Source organism: Rana temporaria, chromosome 2, assembly GCF_905171775.1.
Source record: "Rana temporaria chromosome 2, aRanTem1.1, whole genome shotgun sequence".
NCBI lineage: Eukaryota > Metazoa > Chordata > Amphibia > Anura > Ranidae > Rana > Rana temporaria.
The window spans coordinates 61,123,054-61,140,689 of NC_053490.1; the positions used below are offsets into that span (position 1 = coordinate 61,123,054).

Here is a 17,636-nt window from a genome sequence, read left to right on the forward strand (position 1 = left end):
GTCATGAAACTGTGTAAAAGCATATTATAGCATTGCGATATAAACCCCTTGGTAGAGGTCGCCCCTGCAATCAAATTGAACAGTGGGGTAGGGGAAGAAAGCCACTCCGTAGCCTCGCCCTGAGCTCGAACTGCATGTCTAAGTTGCATGTAATAGAACTGCATTGATATTGGTAGTTGAAAGAGCCCTTTTAGAGTTTCAAATGAGAGTAGGTTCCCGTTCCGAAATATCTGCCCCAGGCGGGTTATCCCATATCTTTTCCATAGTGCCCCATGCTGCAACTTTGCCAGCTCGGGGTATGAGTCATTAGACCAGATGGGGCTGTATTCCGTGAACCCTGTTACTCCCTGTAAGTACCTAGCTTTGTTCCACACCTTCTGCATAAGGTTGTAGGTAGGGTATTGTTTGTTTGGCTTCCCAAAGGCTAATGCTTCCAGGGCAGGCGCCACCGACTCCCTCTCAACTGTATGGAGCATCACCATCTCAGAGGAACTCCCTCCCTCTCCCTCCCTCCTCTCCCCAGTGCGAACCTCACCCACCAGCTGCTGCAGCTGAGCGGCTATATAGTATAGCCAGGGATTAGGAAGGGCAAGCCCTCCCTCATCCTTCGGGCATTGGAGATGTTCCAACTTAATTCTGGGGGTACGGTTTTTCCATATAAGTGAGCGAAACAGCGTATTAACAATTCGGAATACCTTCAAAGTCACTACTGTGGGGGCATTATGAAGAACATAGAGCAGTTGGGGCATAAGGATCATTTTGATCAAATTTACCCTGCCGGCTACCGACAGGCCTAAAGAATTCCACGTTTTAATGCGGTCACGAAATTTTTGTAGCAGCGGGGAGACGTTCAGTCGTCCATACTCACATATCTTGGGCGTCACCTGGATACCCAGATATTTGAATGAGGCAGTCATGGGCACTGTGGATGAGGACGGGGGGGGCCCCCCCTCGTCAATGAGCATCAGCGAGGACTTGGTCCAATTGATCTGCAGCCCTGAAAATTTACCAAACTCCTTTATCACCGTCATAGCCTCCGTCAGTGAGCCCTCTACGTCCCCCAGCAAAATCATGGTGTCGTCCGCGTATAGCATTATTTTTTCCTGCCTGTTTCCGTATCTGAACCCCACTACCTCCTGATTGGCTCTAATTTTAATAGCGAGTGGTTCTATCGCCAAGGCAAACAGCAGGGGCGACAATGGGCACCCCTGCCGTGTGCCTCTCCCCAAAGAGAAAGTGTGAGATACCGCCCCCGATGACCGAATAGTTGCCCTCGGGTTGAAGTACAGTAAGCGGACCCAGGAAATGAAGGTTTCCCCAAACCCAAACCTCCCAAGCACCTCCCACAGATACTCCCACTCAACGCTATCGAAGGCCTTCATAGCGTCCAGTGAGAGAAGGGCCCTCCCTCCCACATTATCAGCTGGGGATTGCATGTTTAAGTATAGCCTACGCAGGTTGACGGCCGTCGATTTGTTAGGCATGAAGCCAGCCTGGTCCGAATGCACCAGACTAGTAATGACCCCATTCAGCCGGATCGCTAACATTTTAGCCAGTAACTTAATATCGCTCTGGAGTAGCGATATCGGCCTGTAGGAGCCCGTATCCAACGGGTCCTTCCCAGGCTTTAGTATCAAGACAATGTTAGCTGTACTCATAGAATCAGGTAGGGTCTGTCTTTCCCTGGCTGCATTAAACACCGCTAAAAGTTTCGGTAAGAGAATGTCCGCGTATCGCTTATATATTTCAATGGGTAATCCGTCTGCCCCCGGTGCCTTACAGTTAGGGAACTCAGCCAGGGCTGTCTGCAGCTCCTCCAAAGTAAAGGGGGCGTCTAAGGTCCTTCTCTGTTCCCTACCCAACCCGGGGAAGTCAATGCCCTCTAAATAAGTCAAAAGTTCTGCTCTGGTAGATAGTGCCGTCGGGAGGTACAGGTTCTCGTAGAACCCGGCCAGCTCCGCCAATACAAGATCCGGGGAGTTCACTATTTTGCCCTCTTTGTTTTTAATAGCTCCTATGCTGGGGGACCTCCGCTGAGAGTTAGCTATTCTTGCTAGCATACGGCCTGTACTTTCACCCTCCTCAAAGAACGCCAATCTAGAGAAGAATAGTTTCTTTTCAGCCTTTGAGGCTAGCAGCCGCTCATAAGCTGATTGAGCTGACTGCCATACCTCTCTAGCCGCCTCCGTAGGGGTTTGCACGAAAGCCTCCTCCAGGGCCGTTACCTGTTTTTCAAGGTCCTCTTGGAGCCCTGAAGACGCCTTCTTTACCCTGGTAATTTCCCTTATAAGCAACCCCCTCACACAAGCCTTGAATGCATCCCAATGCTCGGACGGGGATTCAGCAAAGCTCTCCCTCTCCAAAAATTCCCTCATGCTCCGTTCCACCTCCTCATGAGACAGGAATAGCTCTAGCCAAAAGGCATTAAATTTCCACGGGGCCCTCGGAAGTGTAGAGGGTGGAGAAATAGTTAATTTTGTCACCAACTGTGAGTGGTCGGAGACGCTACGTGGCTTGTAAGTCACTTCCGAGATGGACGGGAGCATAGCAGAGTTACATACTACCAGGTCTATCCTAGACAGTGTCCCATGTGTCTTAGAAAAGCACGAGAACTGTCTGTCCAGTGGGTTCCTTGACCTCCATACATCTATCCACCCTACCTCAGTGAGCAATCTCAGCAATGGTGAGTCCCTCGGAGTGGACGAGGCCCCAGGGATGGGGTGTCTGTCCATCAAGGGACTCAGCCAGCAATTAAAGTCCCCCACTATCAACAGCGGAAGGTCCGGCCTGCCTTCCAAATAGGTCAGCAGTGACCGGAGCACCGCCACTGTGAACGGCGGGGGTATATAAACACATGCCACTATGCAAGTCAGTCTTCCCACCCGACAATGCAGGAAAATAAACCTTCCCTCTGCATCAATACACACATCTATTTCCTGAAAGTCAATGGCCGCATGGATCATTACACTCACACCTCGGGAATAGGAGGTGTGAGTAGAATGGTAGGCCTTACCCACCCAAGCATACTTCAGACAGCACTGCGTTTCAGCAGTCAAGTGCGTTTCCTGCATACATAAAATCATTGGATGATATTTTTTCAGACAGGAGGATACCATCATACGCTTCAGCGGGGAGCCCAGGCCCCTCACATTCCACGAAACTATTGGTAACTCAGCCATTAGGATAAAACATATATAAATGAAAGGGTAAAAAAAATACAAAGAAAACCATCAATCCCAGGCTGACATCAGGAGGCCTAGGAGTGGCGAGGAAAGGACAGTCACTATGCCACGGTGTAATGGTAAGAAAAAAAAAGAGTTCTCGATGTAGGTGGTGAAGGTGCAAAAGCCGTAGGGCCTGGGCCGTCAACTGACCGGTCCCGTAACCATGGCCTAGAATCCGTAAACAAACTTGTATTGCAGCAAAACGAACAACATAAAAAAAGGAGTTATAAGTCCAGGTCGCCAACAGAGCTGACCCCTCAGCTCCAACAGGAAGCGAACTCCTATAAGGCACTTTTACTCCACGTATACTGTGGAGCGATCGCAGTTTCCTTGCAACTTTACAAGGTGGCTCAAAGAACTCTTCCAAATATAACGTCTCCCAGCAGAACAAAGCACAAACGTAGTCAAATAGAAATAGGATAAGAGCCTTTCTGTGCAGGCGATAGCCAGTGTTAAGTGCAGGTCAGCTATTTCCAACAGGGGAAGGGGAAATAGGGGATGGAACTCCATCCCTCAGTTTATAGCATATGCAAACAGTGCTTTCAAAAATTAACGAGCAAGCGTGATAACCTGTTTCAGCTCCTGTAGTATCAGTCTCCTTCTTCCTCTCTCTCACGGTGACGCAGGGCCTGTTCATTCCGGTCAAGCCACACTGCAGCATCTTGAGCCGATTCAAAAAACTGTGCTTGACGGTTGGCAGTAACTCTCAGCTTAGCAGGGTACAGCATTGCATACGGTAGTTGTAGTGCCCGCAGTCGCCTCTTCACATCCGAGAATTTGGCCCTACGACGCTGCACCTCAGCAGAAAAATCCGGGTAGAAAGACACTCGGACCCCATTAACCTGCACGTTGGCCCTCTCTCTGGCATGTCTCAGCACCGCCTCCCTGTCTCTATAGTGCAACAGCTTGGCCAGGATAGGCCTAGGAGGGGCTCCAGGCTGCGGCGGGCGGCCAGGTGTGCGGTGCGCCCGTTCCACCGTAAAAAACGGGGAGAAGGCCTCCTTCCCAAATATCTCCACTAGCCAGCTTTCAATAAAGGTGGTGGGGTCCCGGCCCTCCGTTTTCTCCGGCAACCCCACTATGCGCACATTATTGCGGCGTAAACGGTTTTCGATGTCATCAGCCCTGTTATTATTGTCCCTGGCCATCTGTACGGCTGCATGGGCCTCCCGGGCAACTGGGGGAAGTCTGTCTTCCACCTCACTCACTCTGCTCTCCACAGCCGTTGTGCGCTCCCTTGTCTTCTGCATATCTTGCCGCAGCAGGGATACATCCTCCCTAAGGCCCCCAAACTGTTCTTTCAATGTGTTCACTGATGCAGTACACACATGCACCGCTCTCAATATTTCAGCCAGTGTCGGTTGTTCTGTGTCCCCCGTCTCAGTGTCTGGGTCTGCTTGTACAGTGGGGGGTTGTTCTGCACCATCAACCCGCTCCACACATCTCCAGGCCATCCGCCCGTCCCTGCAAGGCCTGTCCTGAGTCCATGGACCGCTCTGCCTCCCCCCCTGTACCTTGTTCCTGGGGGCCCCCAAGCTTCTGCGTGAAGAAGGTCATGTCTCTAGGGTACTCCTTACCCTGGGTCTTAGCGTTTTTTTTGCTGGGCTCACCTCTGGACTTCTCTGTCCCTCGTGGTGTGCGGAGGGCCCGGGCCGCGGCAGCGCCATCTTGGATCTCGAGTGGCGGCCAATCGTCCTGTTTTTTAGTCATTCCACGGGTACAGTGGGCCGGCGGATGGACCGGGAGGTTGCCTGGGTGAGTAGCCAGCTGAACAGCCGTTCAGAGCCTTCGGATCGCTGCTGGGAGAGGATCGTTAGCGGGTGCTGCGGAGGAGCTGTGAGACACACGTCTTCTCACATGCCGGTCTTGGCCACGCCCCCAACGCACAAAACTTTAAAAGAATGAGGTTCCCAATAAAATGGAAAGTTTGTTTCCATGCATTCCAACTAAAATATCACCTGGTGGTCCTGCAAAGATTGTTCTGGCACTTCCTGGTATGGAGTGACAACTGTGCTTCAGTTGTGCTCCTGCATTGTTACCGTCACATGTGCCCCTGGTGGAGACTAGCAGCCCCTTTGACACACATTTCAGGGCCCTGGTCCACCATGATCACCATCGGAATGCCAGACCATAGCAAGACAGAGTAGGTGCATGTAGGCAGGCCGTGGCACACAGAAATTGTCTATGAGAATGCACTCTAAATAAATATTATAGTTAAAAATTAATAGCTGTAATAAATTCATCAAGCTGTCTGCATTCCCTACAGTCTTCTGCTTAGCCAGACCTGTAATGTATTGCCGCATGCACAATTCTACTAACTCTCTTGTACTTACTGTTGGTGTATGTACTTGTCTGTTCAGTACCACGGTTTATTTTCACACTTTTTGTTTTTCATCTTCAGCATGATTGTTGAATACAATGCAATTGGCAACATCCAGTGGAATTGGCAAGTGGGTACGTAACTTATTCACTATACACTGTGTCGCTCTCCCTTCTGGTCCCCCATGTCGCTCTCCCTTCTGGTCCCCCGTGTCGCTCTCCCTTGTGGCCCCCCGTGTCGCTCTCCCTTGTGGCCCCCTGTGTCGCTCTCCCTTGTGGCCCCCTGTGTCGCTCTCCCTTGTGGCCCCCTGTGTCGCTCTCCCTTGTGGCCCCCTGTGTCGCTCTCCCTTGTGGCCCCCTGTGTCGCTCTCCCTTGTGGCCCCCTGTGTCGCTCTCCCTTGTGGCCCCCTGTGTCGCTCTCCCTTGTGGCCCCCTGTGTCGCTCTCCCTTGTGGCCCCCTGTGTCGCTCTCCCTTGTGGCCCCCTGTGTCGCTCTCCCTTGTGGCCCCCTGTGTCGCTCTCCCTTGTGGCCCCCTGTGTCGCTCTCCCTTGTGGCCCCCTGTGTCGCTCTCCCTTGTGGCCCCCTGTGTCGCTCTCCCTTGTGGCTCCCTTGTGTCGCTCTCCCTTGTGGCTCCCTTGTGTCGCTCTCCCTTGTGGCCCCCTGTGTCGCTGGCCCCCTGGCTCTTTCCTTCCTTGTGGCCCCCTGGCTCTTTCCTTCCTTGTGGCCCCCTGGCTCTTTCCTTCCTTGTGGCCCCCTGGCTCTTTCCTTCCTTGTGGCCCCCTGGCTCTTTGCTTCCTTGTGGCCCCCTGGCTCTTTCCTTCCTTGTGGCCCCCTGGCTCTTTCCTTCCTTCCTTCTTTCCTTCCTTCTTTTCTTCCTTCTTTTCTTCCTTCTTTCCTTCCCCTTTATATTTTGTAATTTTAAACAGTCTTTTTGTGTTTTGTATTGCAGGATTGCTGTTTGCAGGTTTTGCTATATGCATGTTCTGTCTGTACAGTGTGATGCCACTTGTCATAAAAGTCAGCAGTGCCACCTCCGTCAACCTGGGTATCCTAACTGCAGACATCTACAGTCTCTTCTTTGGCCTCTTTCTATTTGGATACACGGTCAGTAAACACCTGATGGTTATTGTAATATATGTATGTCTATCTATCTATCCATCTATCTATCTGTATGTTATGCAGTCTGTCTGTGTTGCCCCCTTTTTAAAGGGTATGACTTGAAATTAGTCAAATGTATCCCTCTAGACCAAGGGTAGGCAACCCCCAACACTGGTGCTGCAAGCTTCTTTTGCCGGCACTCGACTCTTTCCCCATCAGCAGAGCAGCACAGGGAAGTGTCAGTGAGACACTAATGCATTCTAATTCCAGAATTCCCCACACCGCACTAAGGGGGAAGCACTATGCCACCACACATTGTAAAAGATGGGAAACATTGTTTAGTTCTCTAACTTTGCTGTAGCTGTGATTTTTCAGCTTTTGTAATGGAGAACAAATTGGGTGCAGTTCTGCTAGGGGTGGCAGTCCCTGTTTCCAGGAGGAGGATGACTGTGCATCAAAACTACAGAATGTGTGCATGTTTACCCACTTTTAGTAGTAGTATGATTATTTTTATCTACTGCTGCTTAATTTCATGACCTTGGTAGAAGGACACTCTGAGCAGCAATGGAAAGTTAGTGGTGCCGCTGAGCAGCAATGGAAAGTTAGTGGTGCCGCTGAGCAGCAATGGAAAGTTAGTGGTGCCGCTGAGCAGCAATGGAAAGTTATTGGTGCCGCTGAGCAGCAATGGAAAGTTATTGGTGCCGCTGAGCAGCAATGGAAAGTTAGTGGTGCCGCTGAGCAGCAATGGAAAGTTAGTGGTGCCGCTGAGCAGCAATGGAAAGTTAGTGGTGCCGCTGAGCAGCACTGGAAGGTTGTTGGTGCCGCTGAGCAGCACCGGAAGGTTGTTGGTGCCGCTGAGCAGCACCGGAAGGTTGTTGGTGCCGCTGAGCAGCACCGGAAGGTTGTTTGTGCCGCTGAGCAGCACCGGAAGGTTGTTTGTGCCGCTGAGCAGCACCGGAAGGTTGTTGGTGCCGCTGAGCAGCACTGGAAGGTTGTTGGTGCAGCTGAGCAGCACTGGAAGGTTGTTGGTGCAGCTGAGCAGCACCGGAAGGTTGTTGGTGCCGCTGAGCAGCACCGGAAGGTTGTTGGTGCCGCTGAGCAGCACCGGAAGGTTGTTGGTGCCGCTGAGCAGCACCGGAAGGTTGTTTGTGCCGCTGAGCAGCACCGGAAGGTTGTTTGTGCCGCTGAGCAGCACCGGAAGGTTGTTTGTGCCGCTGAGCAGCACCGGAAGGTTGTTGGTGCCGCTGAGCAGCACCGGAAGGTTGTTGGTGCCGCTGAGCAGCACCGGAAGGTTGTTGGTGCCGCTGGGCACAAATGGAAGGTTGTTGGTGCCGATGAGCACACAAGGAAGTTTTGTGTTTGTGTGTGTGTGTTTGTTTTTTATATATTTTGCATGCTATACTATTTTTTATATATTTTTTGAGTTTGTTATAATTACATATTTATTGCTATTGTATCTGAAGATGTTGATCAAGGGTTCCAAAGACTGGCATCTTTTTGCAAGGGTTCCTCAAGGGTAAAGTTGAGAGAGTCTACCTAAAGCTGAATTTTGCAAATGAAAAGCAATTTTTCCATTCACCAAGTCAAATGCTTTTGGTTACATTAAGTGTTACTAAAATTCTTATGCCCATGGGATTGTAAAGTGTGCATATTAATTTTATGTTTAGTTCAGTGTTTTATTGGGCATAAAGCCAGTCTGACCTTGATTATTTATTGAAGTAATATAATGTCCATGGGCCAGAGGATTTGATGGCAAATGTAGTGATAAAAGATGTATCTTAAAGTGGAGTTCCACCCATAAATATAACATTACATCAGTAGTTTTAAAAAAAAATTCATTAGTCCTTTAAGAATTTTTTTTTTTTTTTAGATGCCTTCAAAGTGTTGTTGCTAGGCAGAATAGTTCATCTTCCCACTTACCTGCACCTAGGTGCTTAAGCTTCCTAACCTACACCGCACAGACTCCTGGGAATGTAGTGGGTGTAACTTTCCAGGAGTCTGTGCACTAGCCCGTCTCGAAGAATCATGTGACTTGGACAGTACAGGTGCTGAAACCTGATCTGAAACCTATTACACTGCATGCGCAGCACTGAGCATGTGCGAGATCTGCAAGGCTGAAATCCAGGAAGTCATACAGTCTGGCTTCATGATGCCCACACTTAAAGCGGTGGTTCACCCTGCAGAACAACATTTTAGCATACAATTCGGCATTGTAGCGCGAGCTACAGTATGCCGGTCTTAATTTTTTTATCGCCGTACTCGCAGTGTAATCGTACAAAATAGATTCTGACTGCCCGCGGGGAATGGGCGTTCCTTTCAAGAGGGAGGGTGATTGACGGCCGGCTCTGGCACGTCACGCTCCCCGAAGACAGCCGGAGTAGGTCTCGGCTCTTCACGGCGCCTGCGCACAGACTATGCGCAGGCGCTGTGAAGAGCCAAGCCTATTTCGGCTATTTCCACAGAAGCGTGACGCGCCAGAGCCGGCCGTCAATCACCTTCTGTCTGGATTGGAACGCCCATTCCCCGTGGGCAGTCGGAATCTACTATGTACGATTGCACAGTGAGTCAGGGGATAAAAAAATTAAGACCGGCATACTGTAGCTCGCGCTACAATGCCGAATTTTAGGCTAGAAGAAAAAAAATTTTTATTTTATTTTATAGGGTGAACCCCCGCTTTAAGATGGCCCCAGTCAATTTCTATTTTATAAAGTGTCTAAATGCTGTAACAACCTAACAAAACGGACCTTAGTTTACAGACTAACTTTACTAGAATACATTAAGCTTGTGTATTAAAGGGATATTTATATATAAAAAGTGAAATTGTGGCCGGAACTCCGCTTTAACCTTAAAGAGCAGAACATTCATAGACCCTGAGCTGGTACCTTGAGGTGATTGGACACAAAGCCCATAACTTTACCCCACTCCTTGAGTGTTTTGCTAGTATCCTAAGGTGATGGATCTCTCCTCCCTTAGGCAGAATCGCTCTTGGTTTAACTAGTTTTTCTTCAATCAAAAATAATGCTGGAACATTTCCTAAAAGGGAAGCTGGGGGGTTTAAAGGTAATGTCTGAACATACACCTTATTGGTTTATTTCTTTTTGCAGTTTTCCGTTCTCTACATTCTGGCGTTTGTTGTGTGTATAGTGGGATTTATCATGTACTGCAGTACGTCATCCTTCAGCGCTGATCCGTCACCAGAGAGGACTAATGAAGGAGTTGAGAATGGTGGTATGAAACAGGAGGAGGCGTCACTTGAATCTGTCACTCCTCTACATCACTTACCAGATGTTCTTTCCATAGACCGCCGGGACTAAGTATGGTCGCTTTTTATAGAGTTTTTTTTTTACTCAGTTGGCCTTTTTTGTAATTTTAAAGAGGATGAACAAATATATATCTTTTTTTTTTTTTTTCCTTTATGATTTCAACTTTCTCAAGAGGGGAACCAGAGCCAGTCTCTGTGTCCTTTCACCCAAATGAAGGGCGTTGCTGAATCTTTACAATATGATGGTTTTTGTTCTCTCACTCCAAATACAATCTGGATACAACTGGAGCTCTGAAGTGATTTTTGTTGAAGTATTGAATATTCACAAGGGTGCCTTTTGGTTTTAAAAACCATGATTATGAGAAGATTATGGACATCATAGTCCTCACTGGTGCAAATGTCTGAAATGAAAACTTTTGAATCTGCATCACAGACACCAAACGCATTAAAAGCTGCACTATGGAATGAAAGTGTGATTCTGATTGGTGTCCACGAAGATCTATTGGTCATTGTGGCTCAGCCTGATGACGGATGTCTGAAAAGAACGATACCTCAGATTTTGTATGTTTGATTGAAATTCCCATTTTTTTTTTTTTTATGTGGGACTATGGTCCAACTATAAAATCACATATGTGTTGTATGCTGCCCATGCCAGTAAGACAAGATTTTGTAAATACCTGTTGATTCTGCCGGTAGAGCCATTTGATAGGCCCTTCTTTTTATTGGGATGACAACCCTGTTTCTTCAGCAGTGAAATTACCGCAGTATTGGCCGTTTGTTGCTGCTGTAGCTGCTTAGTTGCTGGCACTGTTGGTAGCCGAATCGGCAAATAGCTCTGCCCACAGCCCTTTAGGCCGTAAGCCGGCCGTAGAACGTTCCAATCTCAGCTGGCTCAGCAGGGACTGTCTGAGATTCTAATTATGCATGGGCAGGCTGATTGTACCTTACCAGAATGTCCTAATTTTCATGTGATTATTGCTACTAGCAATAATCTCTGTGTGTTGTCCTGGCAGGGACGGCATCCCTTGCTGGGAGAACACAATAGCTTTGTGGGAGGGATTCCTCCATCGACCTTGACTGTTGATGGAGGAATCAAGCGATTTTTTTTTTTTTTTTTTTTCCTGCAACCTGTGGTTGCACAAAAGAAAATTGCCCCATCTATGGCCACTTTTAGATTGACATTACATTGATTAGTCCCTCCTATACACTGTCTAGCACAGTGCAGGAACAATCCAGTTTCCCATTTGCATCTACCAGTAAAACAAGTTAAATCCATTTCCTTAAAGCGGAGGTTCACCCTCAAACTGAACTTTCTATCAATCATATCTGAAGGCACAATGAATGATTGTAGCGTTATCATTTTTTTCTCGATCTGTACCCTTGCCTGTATTCTGCATGACTTCCGGGTCTTCTTCCCTGCGGGGCGTGGGCGTGTCGCTCCTTTTCCCCCCGACGACTCTATGCGTAATGGGAGCTGTGTGCAAGGTCTCCTGGGAGTGACAATGGGGCGTGTATCCTAACTGACGTCACCCGTTGTCATGGTAATGATTGTAATCAGGAAGTGTTGACGGCGAGGCTCACGCTGCTCACCGTCAACACAGCGCATGCGCGAGATCCTGCGGTGCAAGATGGGGGCATTGCGTCAAGGAATCCAGGAAGTGTTTGCTTGTGGGATTCAAAATGCCCACAAGCAAGATGGAAAAGGCCAGGACTATTTTTTATAAGTTATTCTTTTTTTACGAAAACGGAGTGAACGGACGTACGAGCGGCTAGCAGGTGAGTAGTACCGTGCTAGCTATATTACCATGCATTGCAGATTAAAAAAAAAAAAAAAGCAAAACCCGCGGAACCTCTGCTTTAAGTTGCACTGAAAATGCCTGTTAATCACTCCAAGTTGAAGAGATGCTTTAGATGTGTTTTTATATAGATAATTTGATTCTGTTTATATTAATTTAAAGTATGTTGTAAACTCCATTTCTACAGTTTTTTCCAGGAAGAAGCACAGATGCATTGACTGCTAGACTGTTAAGAGAACCTCACTGGAGGAGGTGTTATAGCAAATACAGGTGGTGCCATCCTTTGCTTACCTGAGAACATGCTTTAAAACTTTGAGTCAGAGTTGAAACAAGTATGTGGTCAGGAAAGTCAGAGAAAAGAAAGAAGCCCTTATTTGTATACATGTTCTGCATCGGTACCTCAGAGGTTTAACATGACGGCCAGGCAATCAGGCTGGCCTACAATGTGTTTTTCTAAAGACAGATTTGCATAAAAATGATTGCATTATATAATTTTATCTTCCAAAGTCGATCTTTTAGTTGTGGTTGTCGTGCTGAACAGGATGACAACACTGCAGTGACTTCATTGCTGGCCATTCAACATGGTCACCTGGAGGATGAGCTGGCAGGATCAGCAGTTATTTATAAATGGAGTTAAACATCACAATGACGTAGAGTAGCACGGTTTGGAATCCTTGGTTGTGATCTATGAGTATTTTTTTGGGGGGGGTTATAATTTTACTTTATACACCAGCGGAAGGAAAAAATGGCATGTACTGTAAATGGTCCACGAGGACTCCGTTAAAAAGCACTCTTGTAGCAAATCGACCCCCTACCTCCTTTTTTTTCCATACATCTAACTCCCTAGTAGGTGCTCAGTATAACCTATACTCATTAAAGCAGGAGTTCACCCGGAATTTTTTTTTAACATTAGATTGATGCTCATTTTGTGAAGGGGAATCGGGTGTTTTTTTTAAAATCTAAGCAGTACTTACCGTTTTAGAGAGAGATCTTCTCCGCCGCTTCCGGGTATGGTATTCGGGACTGGGCGTTCCTATTTGATTGACAGGCTTCCGACGGTCGCATACATCGCGTCACGAGTAGCCGAAAGAAGCTGAACGTCGGTGCGGCTCTATACGGCGCCTGCGCACCGACGTTCGGCTACTTTCGGAAAATCGTGACGCGATGTGTGCGATCGTCGGAACCTGTCAATCAAATAGGAACGCCCAGTCCCGCAGCCCATACTCGGAAACGGCGGAGAAGATCGCTCTCTCAAACGGTAAGTACTGCTTCGTTTTAAAAAAAACTACCCGATTCCCCTTGACAAAATGAACCTCAATCTTCCTGCAACCAGGGGTTGCAGGAAAGAAATTTGCACGGTCCCCCCCCGTGCTGACAGGAATCCCCCCTGCCGAGGCATTGTCTGTTCCCAGCGCGCGGGTGTATGTATGTGTAGCGGGCGGAGAACGCTGTCCCTGCTGGGAGAAGACGGTGATTATCGCTAGCGGCTATCGGGGCCGCATACGATACTCGGAAGTGAATCCGGCAGGCTGGTGGTACCCAAGTTAAAAGATCGATCAACCTGGTACATTCAGTCTGCCCATTAACGGTTTGAATCTCGGCTGGTTCCTGGTGAACCGACTGAGAATCAAACCGTGTATGGGCGTCCTAAAGGGCACTAGTGAAGGATTCAAATGGTTGAGAGCTTGTTGGCGCATTCAGAGATGTGGTTGATAATTGCTTCAGCCTTGGACTATGTCATTGAGAAGAGGGGAGTTCTTAATCCGTCTTTCAATAAATTTCCTGAATAAGTTACAAAGCAGGGAGTTCTGTGGTGATCAAAGACGGACAGATGCATCACTCTTGTTGGTCGTTGGTAAGACGCATCTGCCTGTTTGTGGCCACTCTTAAGACCTAAACCATTGAATGCTAAAAATTGGTGTCAAACCAATCTTATGGAAAAAAAAAAAACTGTGTGGGTATAATTATAACCTCGTGCAACTGAAGTTTTTAAATTTAATATAGTGATGAGTATTGATGATTGCCAAATGATCCTCCATGTCTTTTTTGATTTACAGTGCTTTCAGTTTTCTATTTTTTTTGTTTTTCTTTTGTATGATAAAGAACATTAGAACTCAGATTTTTTTTTTTCTTTTTTTTTTTCTTTACTTCATTTGTATCTTTTGAATTGATGATCCTGCTGGCAACATGGTTTTCTTTTACGTATGTTAAGTAGTTTTGTTTTTCAGTATGTTTATATTTATTTTAGAGAAAATTTTAGTAAACTTTTTATTAAAGAAATTTTTAAAAATGTTATGTAGAATTGAATAAATCATTTGCCTGTTACTTGTGTGAGCGTGTGTAATTAAGCTATGTTGTTTTTTTCTGTTTGGAAGGTTTGTCTATAATTAAATATCACCTTCAGGGTCCCTCTTCTCATTAATCTGGAGGATGTGGTGCCCATGGATACCAAAAAGAATGTCAGATTTTGATTTGTCTGACCATAGAACAGTTTTTCACTTTGCAACAGACCATTTTAAATGAACTTTTTGGCACAGAGAAGACGGCAGTGTTTCTGAATCATGTTCACATGTGGCTTTTTCTTTGCATGATAGAGCTTTAACTTGCATTTTTGGATGGCATGGAGAACTGTGTTCACGGACAGTGATTTTTGGAAGTATTCCTGAGCCCATGCATTGATGTCCATCACAGAATCATCTCTGTTTTTAATGTGGTGCTGTCTGAGGGCCTGAAGATCACAGGCATCCAATATTGCATTTCGGCTTTGTCCCTTGCGCACAGAGCTTTCCCCAGATTCTCAGAATCTTTTAGCCACTTCAGCCCCATAAGGATTTACCCCTTTAATGACCAGGCCAATTTTTGCGATACGGCACTGTGTCGATTTAACTGAGAATTGTATGGCCGTGCGACGCTGTACCCAAACAAAATTGATGTCCTTTTTTCCCCATAAAATTGAGTTTTCATTTCGTGGTATTTTATCACCTCCTGCGGTTTTTATTTTTTGTACTATAAACAAAATGAGAGCGACAATTTTGAAAGAAAAAAAATCATATTTTTTTTTCCGTCCTGCTATAAAACATTTGCAATAAAATGTAAACAAATGTATTCATCAGTTTAGGCCGATTCTGCTACATATTTCTGGTAAAAAATAAAAAAAAATCGCGATAAGCATATATTGATTTGTGCAAAAGTTATCACGTCTAAAAAATAGGAGATAGATTTATGGCACTTTTATTATTTTTTTTTTTTTACTAGTAATGGCGGTGATCAGTGATTTTTTTTTTAGCAGGACTGTGACATTGCGGTGGACAGATCGGACACCTAACTGACATTTTTTTACACTTTTGGGAACCAGTGACACTATTGCAGTAATCGGTGCTAAAAAATGTGCACTGTTATTGTACTAATGACACTGGCAGGGAAGGGGTTAATCTTGGGGCTATCAGGGGGTTAAATGTGTTCCCTGCAGGTGTTTTAACTGTATGGGGGATAATGTGACTGAGGAGACACACAGATCCATCTCCCTGCTTAGCAGAAAGACGGGATCTGTGTGATCTCCCCGTCAGAACGGATGTCTGCCTTGTTTACATAGGCAGATCCCCATTCTGTCAGTGCGGGAAATGATCGCAGGTGGCTGGCGGACATCGAGTCCGCCGGACCCGCAAATTGGCCGATGGGAGTGCGTGAGTTTTCATGAGCCGACAAACACTTACAGTGATTTGTGGCAACCAGCCAACCTGCCCAGTATAATGACGGCAGGTGACCGTCAGGAGGTTAATATTATGTACTGTAGATGATGTTAAAAGTCTTTGCAATTTTACATTGAAGAACATTATTCTGAAATTGTTCAACAATTTTTATACCCAACTTATTACAAATTTGAGAACCTCTTCCCATCTTTTACTTCTGAGACACTCTGACTCTCTAAAATGCTCTTTTATTTTTTTTCCAAAAAGATTTTTTGTTTATGTATAAAAGTAACATACAGAAGGCTTGAACTTTAGTTGTACAATAAAATTGACAAAATAAAATTACAATTGAAATTCAGTTACATCTGCATAAAGCTTAACGAGGCGTGTCTAGTCCCAAAACCATGTATCGGGATACGTAGTGTTTTGTTTGTAGAATGGTTCATGAGCTAAACAACAAAATTAGTTCCGGATTTCTCTATAGTTTGGTAGTTTAGGGTTAGGTTAGATGTTTTTTGTAAGATGGGTTGTCTTGGTAGAGTCCAATAGGGGAGGGAACAGGACCAGTATTTGGGAAGGATTTGCAATGTGTTCGATATGTGTGAGGCGCCGTGAGAGGGGGCAGATATGGCGCATGCGACGTGGATTTGGAGTGTGCGCTTTTTATATCCAACATATTATTGACCTGTTGCCAATTAACCTAATTAGTTGTAACATGTTCTTCCAGCTCTTCCCTTGTAAAGCGGGAGTTCACCCAAATTTTTTTTTTTTAACATTAGATAGAGACTAATTAGGCGAAGCAGAATCGGGTGTTTTTTTTTTTAAATCAATGCAGTACTTACCGTTTTAGAGATCGATGTTCTCCGTGGCTTCCGGGTATGATCTTTCGGGACTGGGCGTTCCTATTTGACAGCCTTCCGACGGTCGCATACAGCGCGTCACGAGTTGCCGAACATCGGTGCGGCTCTATACGGCGCCTGCGCATCGACGTTCGGCTACTTTCGGGAACTTGAACTCGTACATTTTCTCAGTTAAAACATTTGATATGTTTGCTGTTGTGAATAAAATATGGGGTTATCGTATTTGTAAATCATCGCATTTTGTTTTTATGTAGATTTTACACTGCGGCTCAACTGTTTTGGACTGGAGGTCGTACTTTTCTAGCAGCATAAGGATAAAAAATAATTAGTGTTGATTGAGAGAGTGAAGTTCGGGTTTAAGCTGTGTTCACTATGAATACCCAGTCATGTCCACGGGAAATAAAAAAAATATATCTGGATTTTGGTTTGCCAATGATTAATGCAACCAATTAAAAGCTTTAAAGTGGATGTAAACCCCAAATTATAATTCTTTTTGATGTCACAATGTAGAGTATAAGATTTCCTATCATCTGTGCCCAGTCTTGCCACACAGAGTTAATTCAGCTCTGAGCAATCCTCTTTTTTATTGTTCAGTGAAAATTAACAGACTTCCAGATAAAACCCTGTCTAAATACTAAGTCATTTCCTCTCTCCTTGCTTTGAGTGACAGGTTATTTACATATCTAGCTTGGACATGTTTATCATATGTTATGTTATGTTTATCATAATATGAGGTGATCCACAGTATAACAAGTGAGAAATCTATATAAAACAAAAAAAGCCGCGCCAAGCTTTTTTTGTTTTATGTTTATTGTGTTTATCGCATGATGGCTGCTGCCTTGGGATATTTGTGTTGTAGCGCAGTTTTTTGTTCTTTTGAGAAATCTATATACAATGACCTGTGGATCACCTCATATTATGATAAACCTAACATAACATATGATAAACATGTCCAAGCTAGATATGTAAATAACCTGTCACTCAAAGCAAGGAGAGAAGAAAAGGACTTTGTATTTAGACAGGTTTTTATCTGGAATTCTGTTAATTTTCACTGAACAATAAAAGAGGATTGCTCAGAGCTGGATTAACTCTGTGTGGCAAGACTGGGCACAGATGATAGGAAATCTTATACTCTACATTGTGACATAAAAAAAAAATGTTTTGGGTTTACATCCACTTTAACATGTTTACAGAGCCGAACTAACATTCACTTTGCAAAGTATCCATGTTTTATTCCTAAAAGTAAATCATCCTAGGAACAATAACAAACATGCAGAAGAAAGAAATGAAATGTGAAAGTCGCATCAAAATCTATGGAAGTTCGTCTTTTTTTTTTTTTTTTTAACCAGCGGGATGTGGATGGGGGAATCCTTCCTGCTGAGCCTTTG

At 45.6% G+C, this 17,636-nt stretch overlaps 1 protein-coding gene across 2 annotated transcripts in view; it reads left to right on the plus strand.

Moving 5' to 3' along the window:
• Window positions 1–12,592, plus strand: part of LOC120929056 (solute carrier family 35 member F2-like) — a 60,385-nt gene extending 47,793 nt beyond the window's left edge. For both annotated transcript variants that reach the window (XM_040340250.1, XM_040340249.1), the window contains exons 6-8: window positions 5,626–5,678; window positions 6,493–6,647; window positions 9,746–12,592. In XM_040340250.1, coding sequence (XP_040196184.1) covers window positions 5,626–5,678; window positions 6,493–6,647; window positions 9,746–9,955 — 418 coding nt within the window. In that variant the 3' untranslated portion in view covers window positions 9,956–12,592. The remainder of the gene's footprint in view (window positions 1–5,625; window positions 5,679–6,492; window positions 6,648–9,745) is intronic.
• The last annotated feature ends 5,044 nt before the right edge of the window (window positions 12,593–17,636 follow it).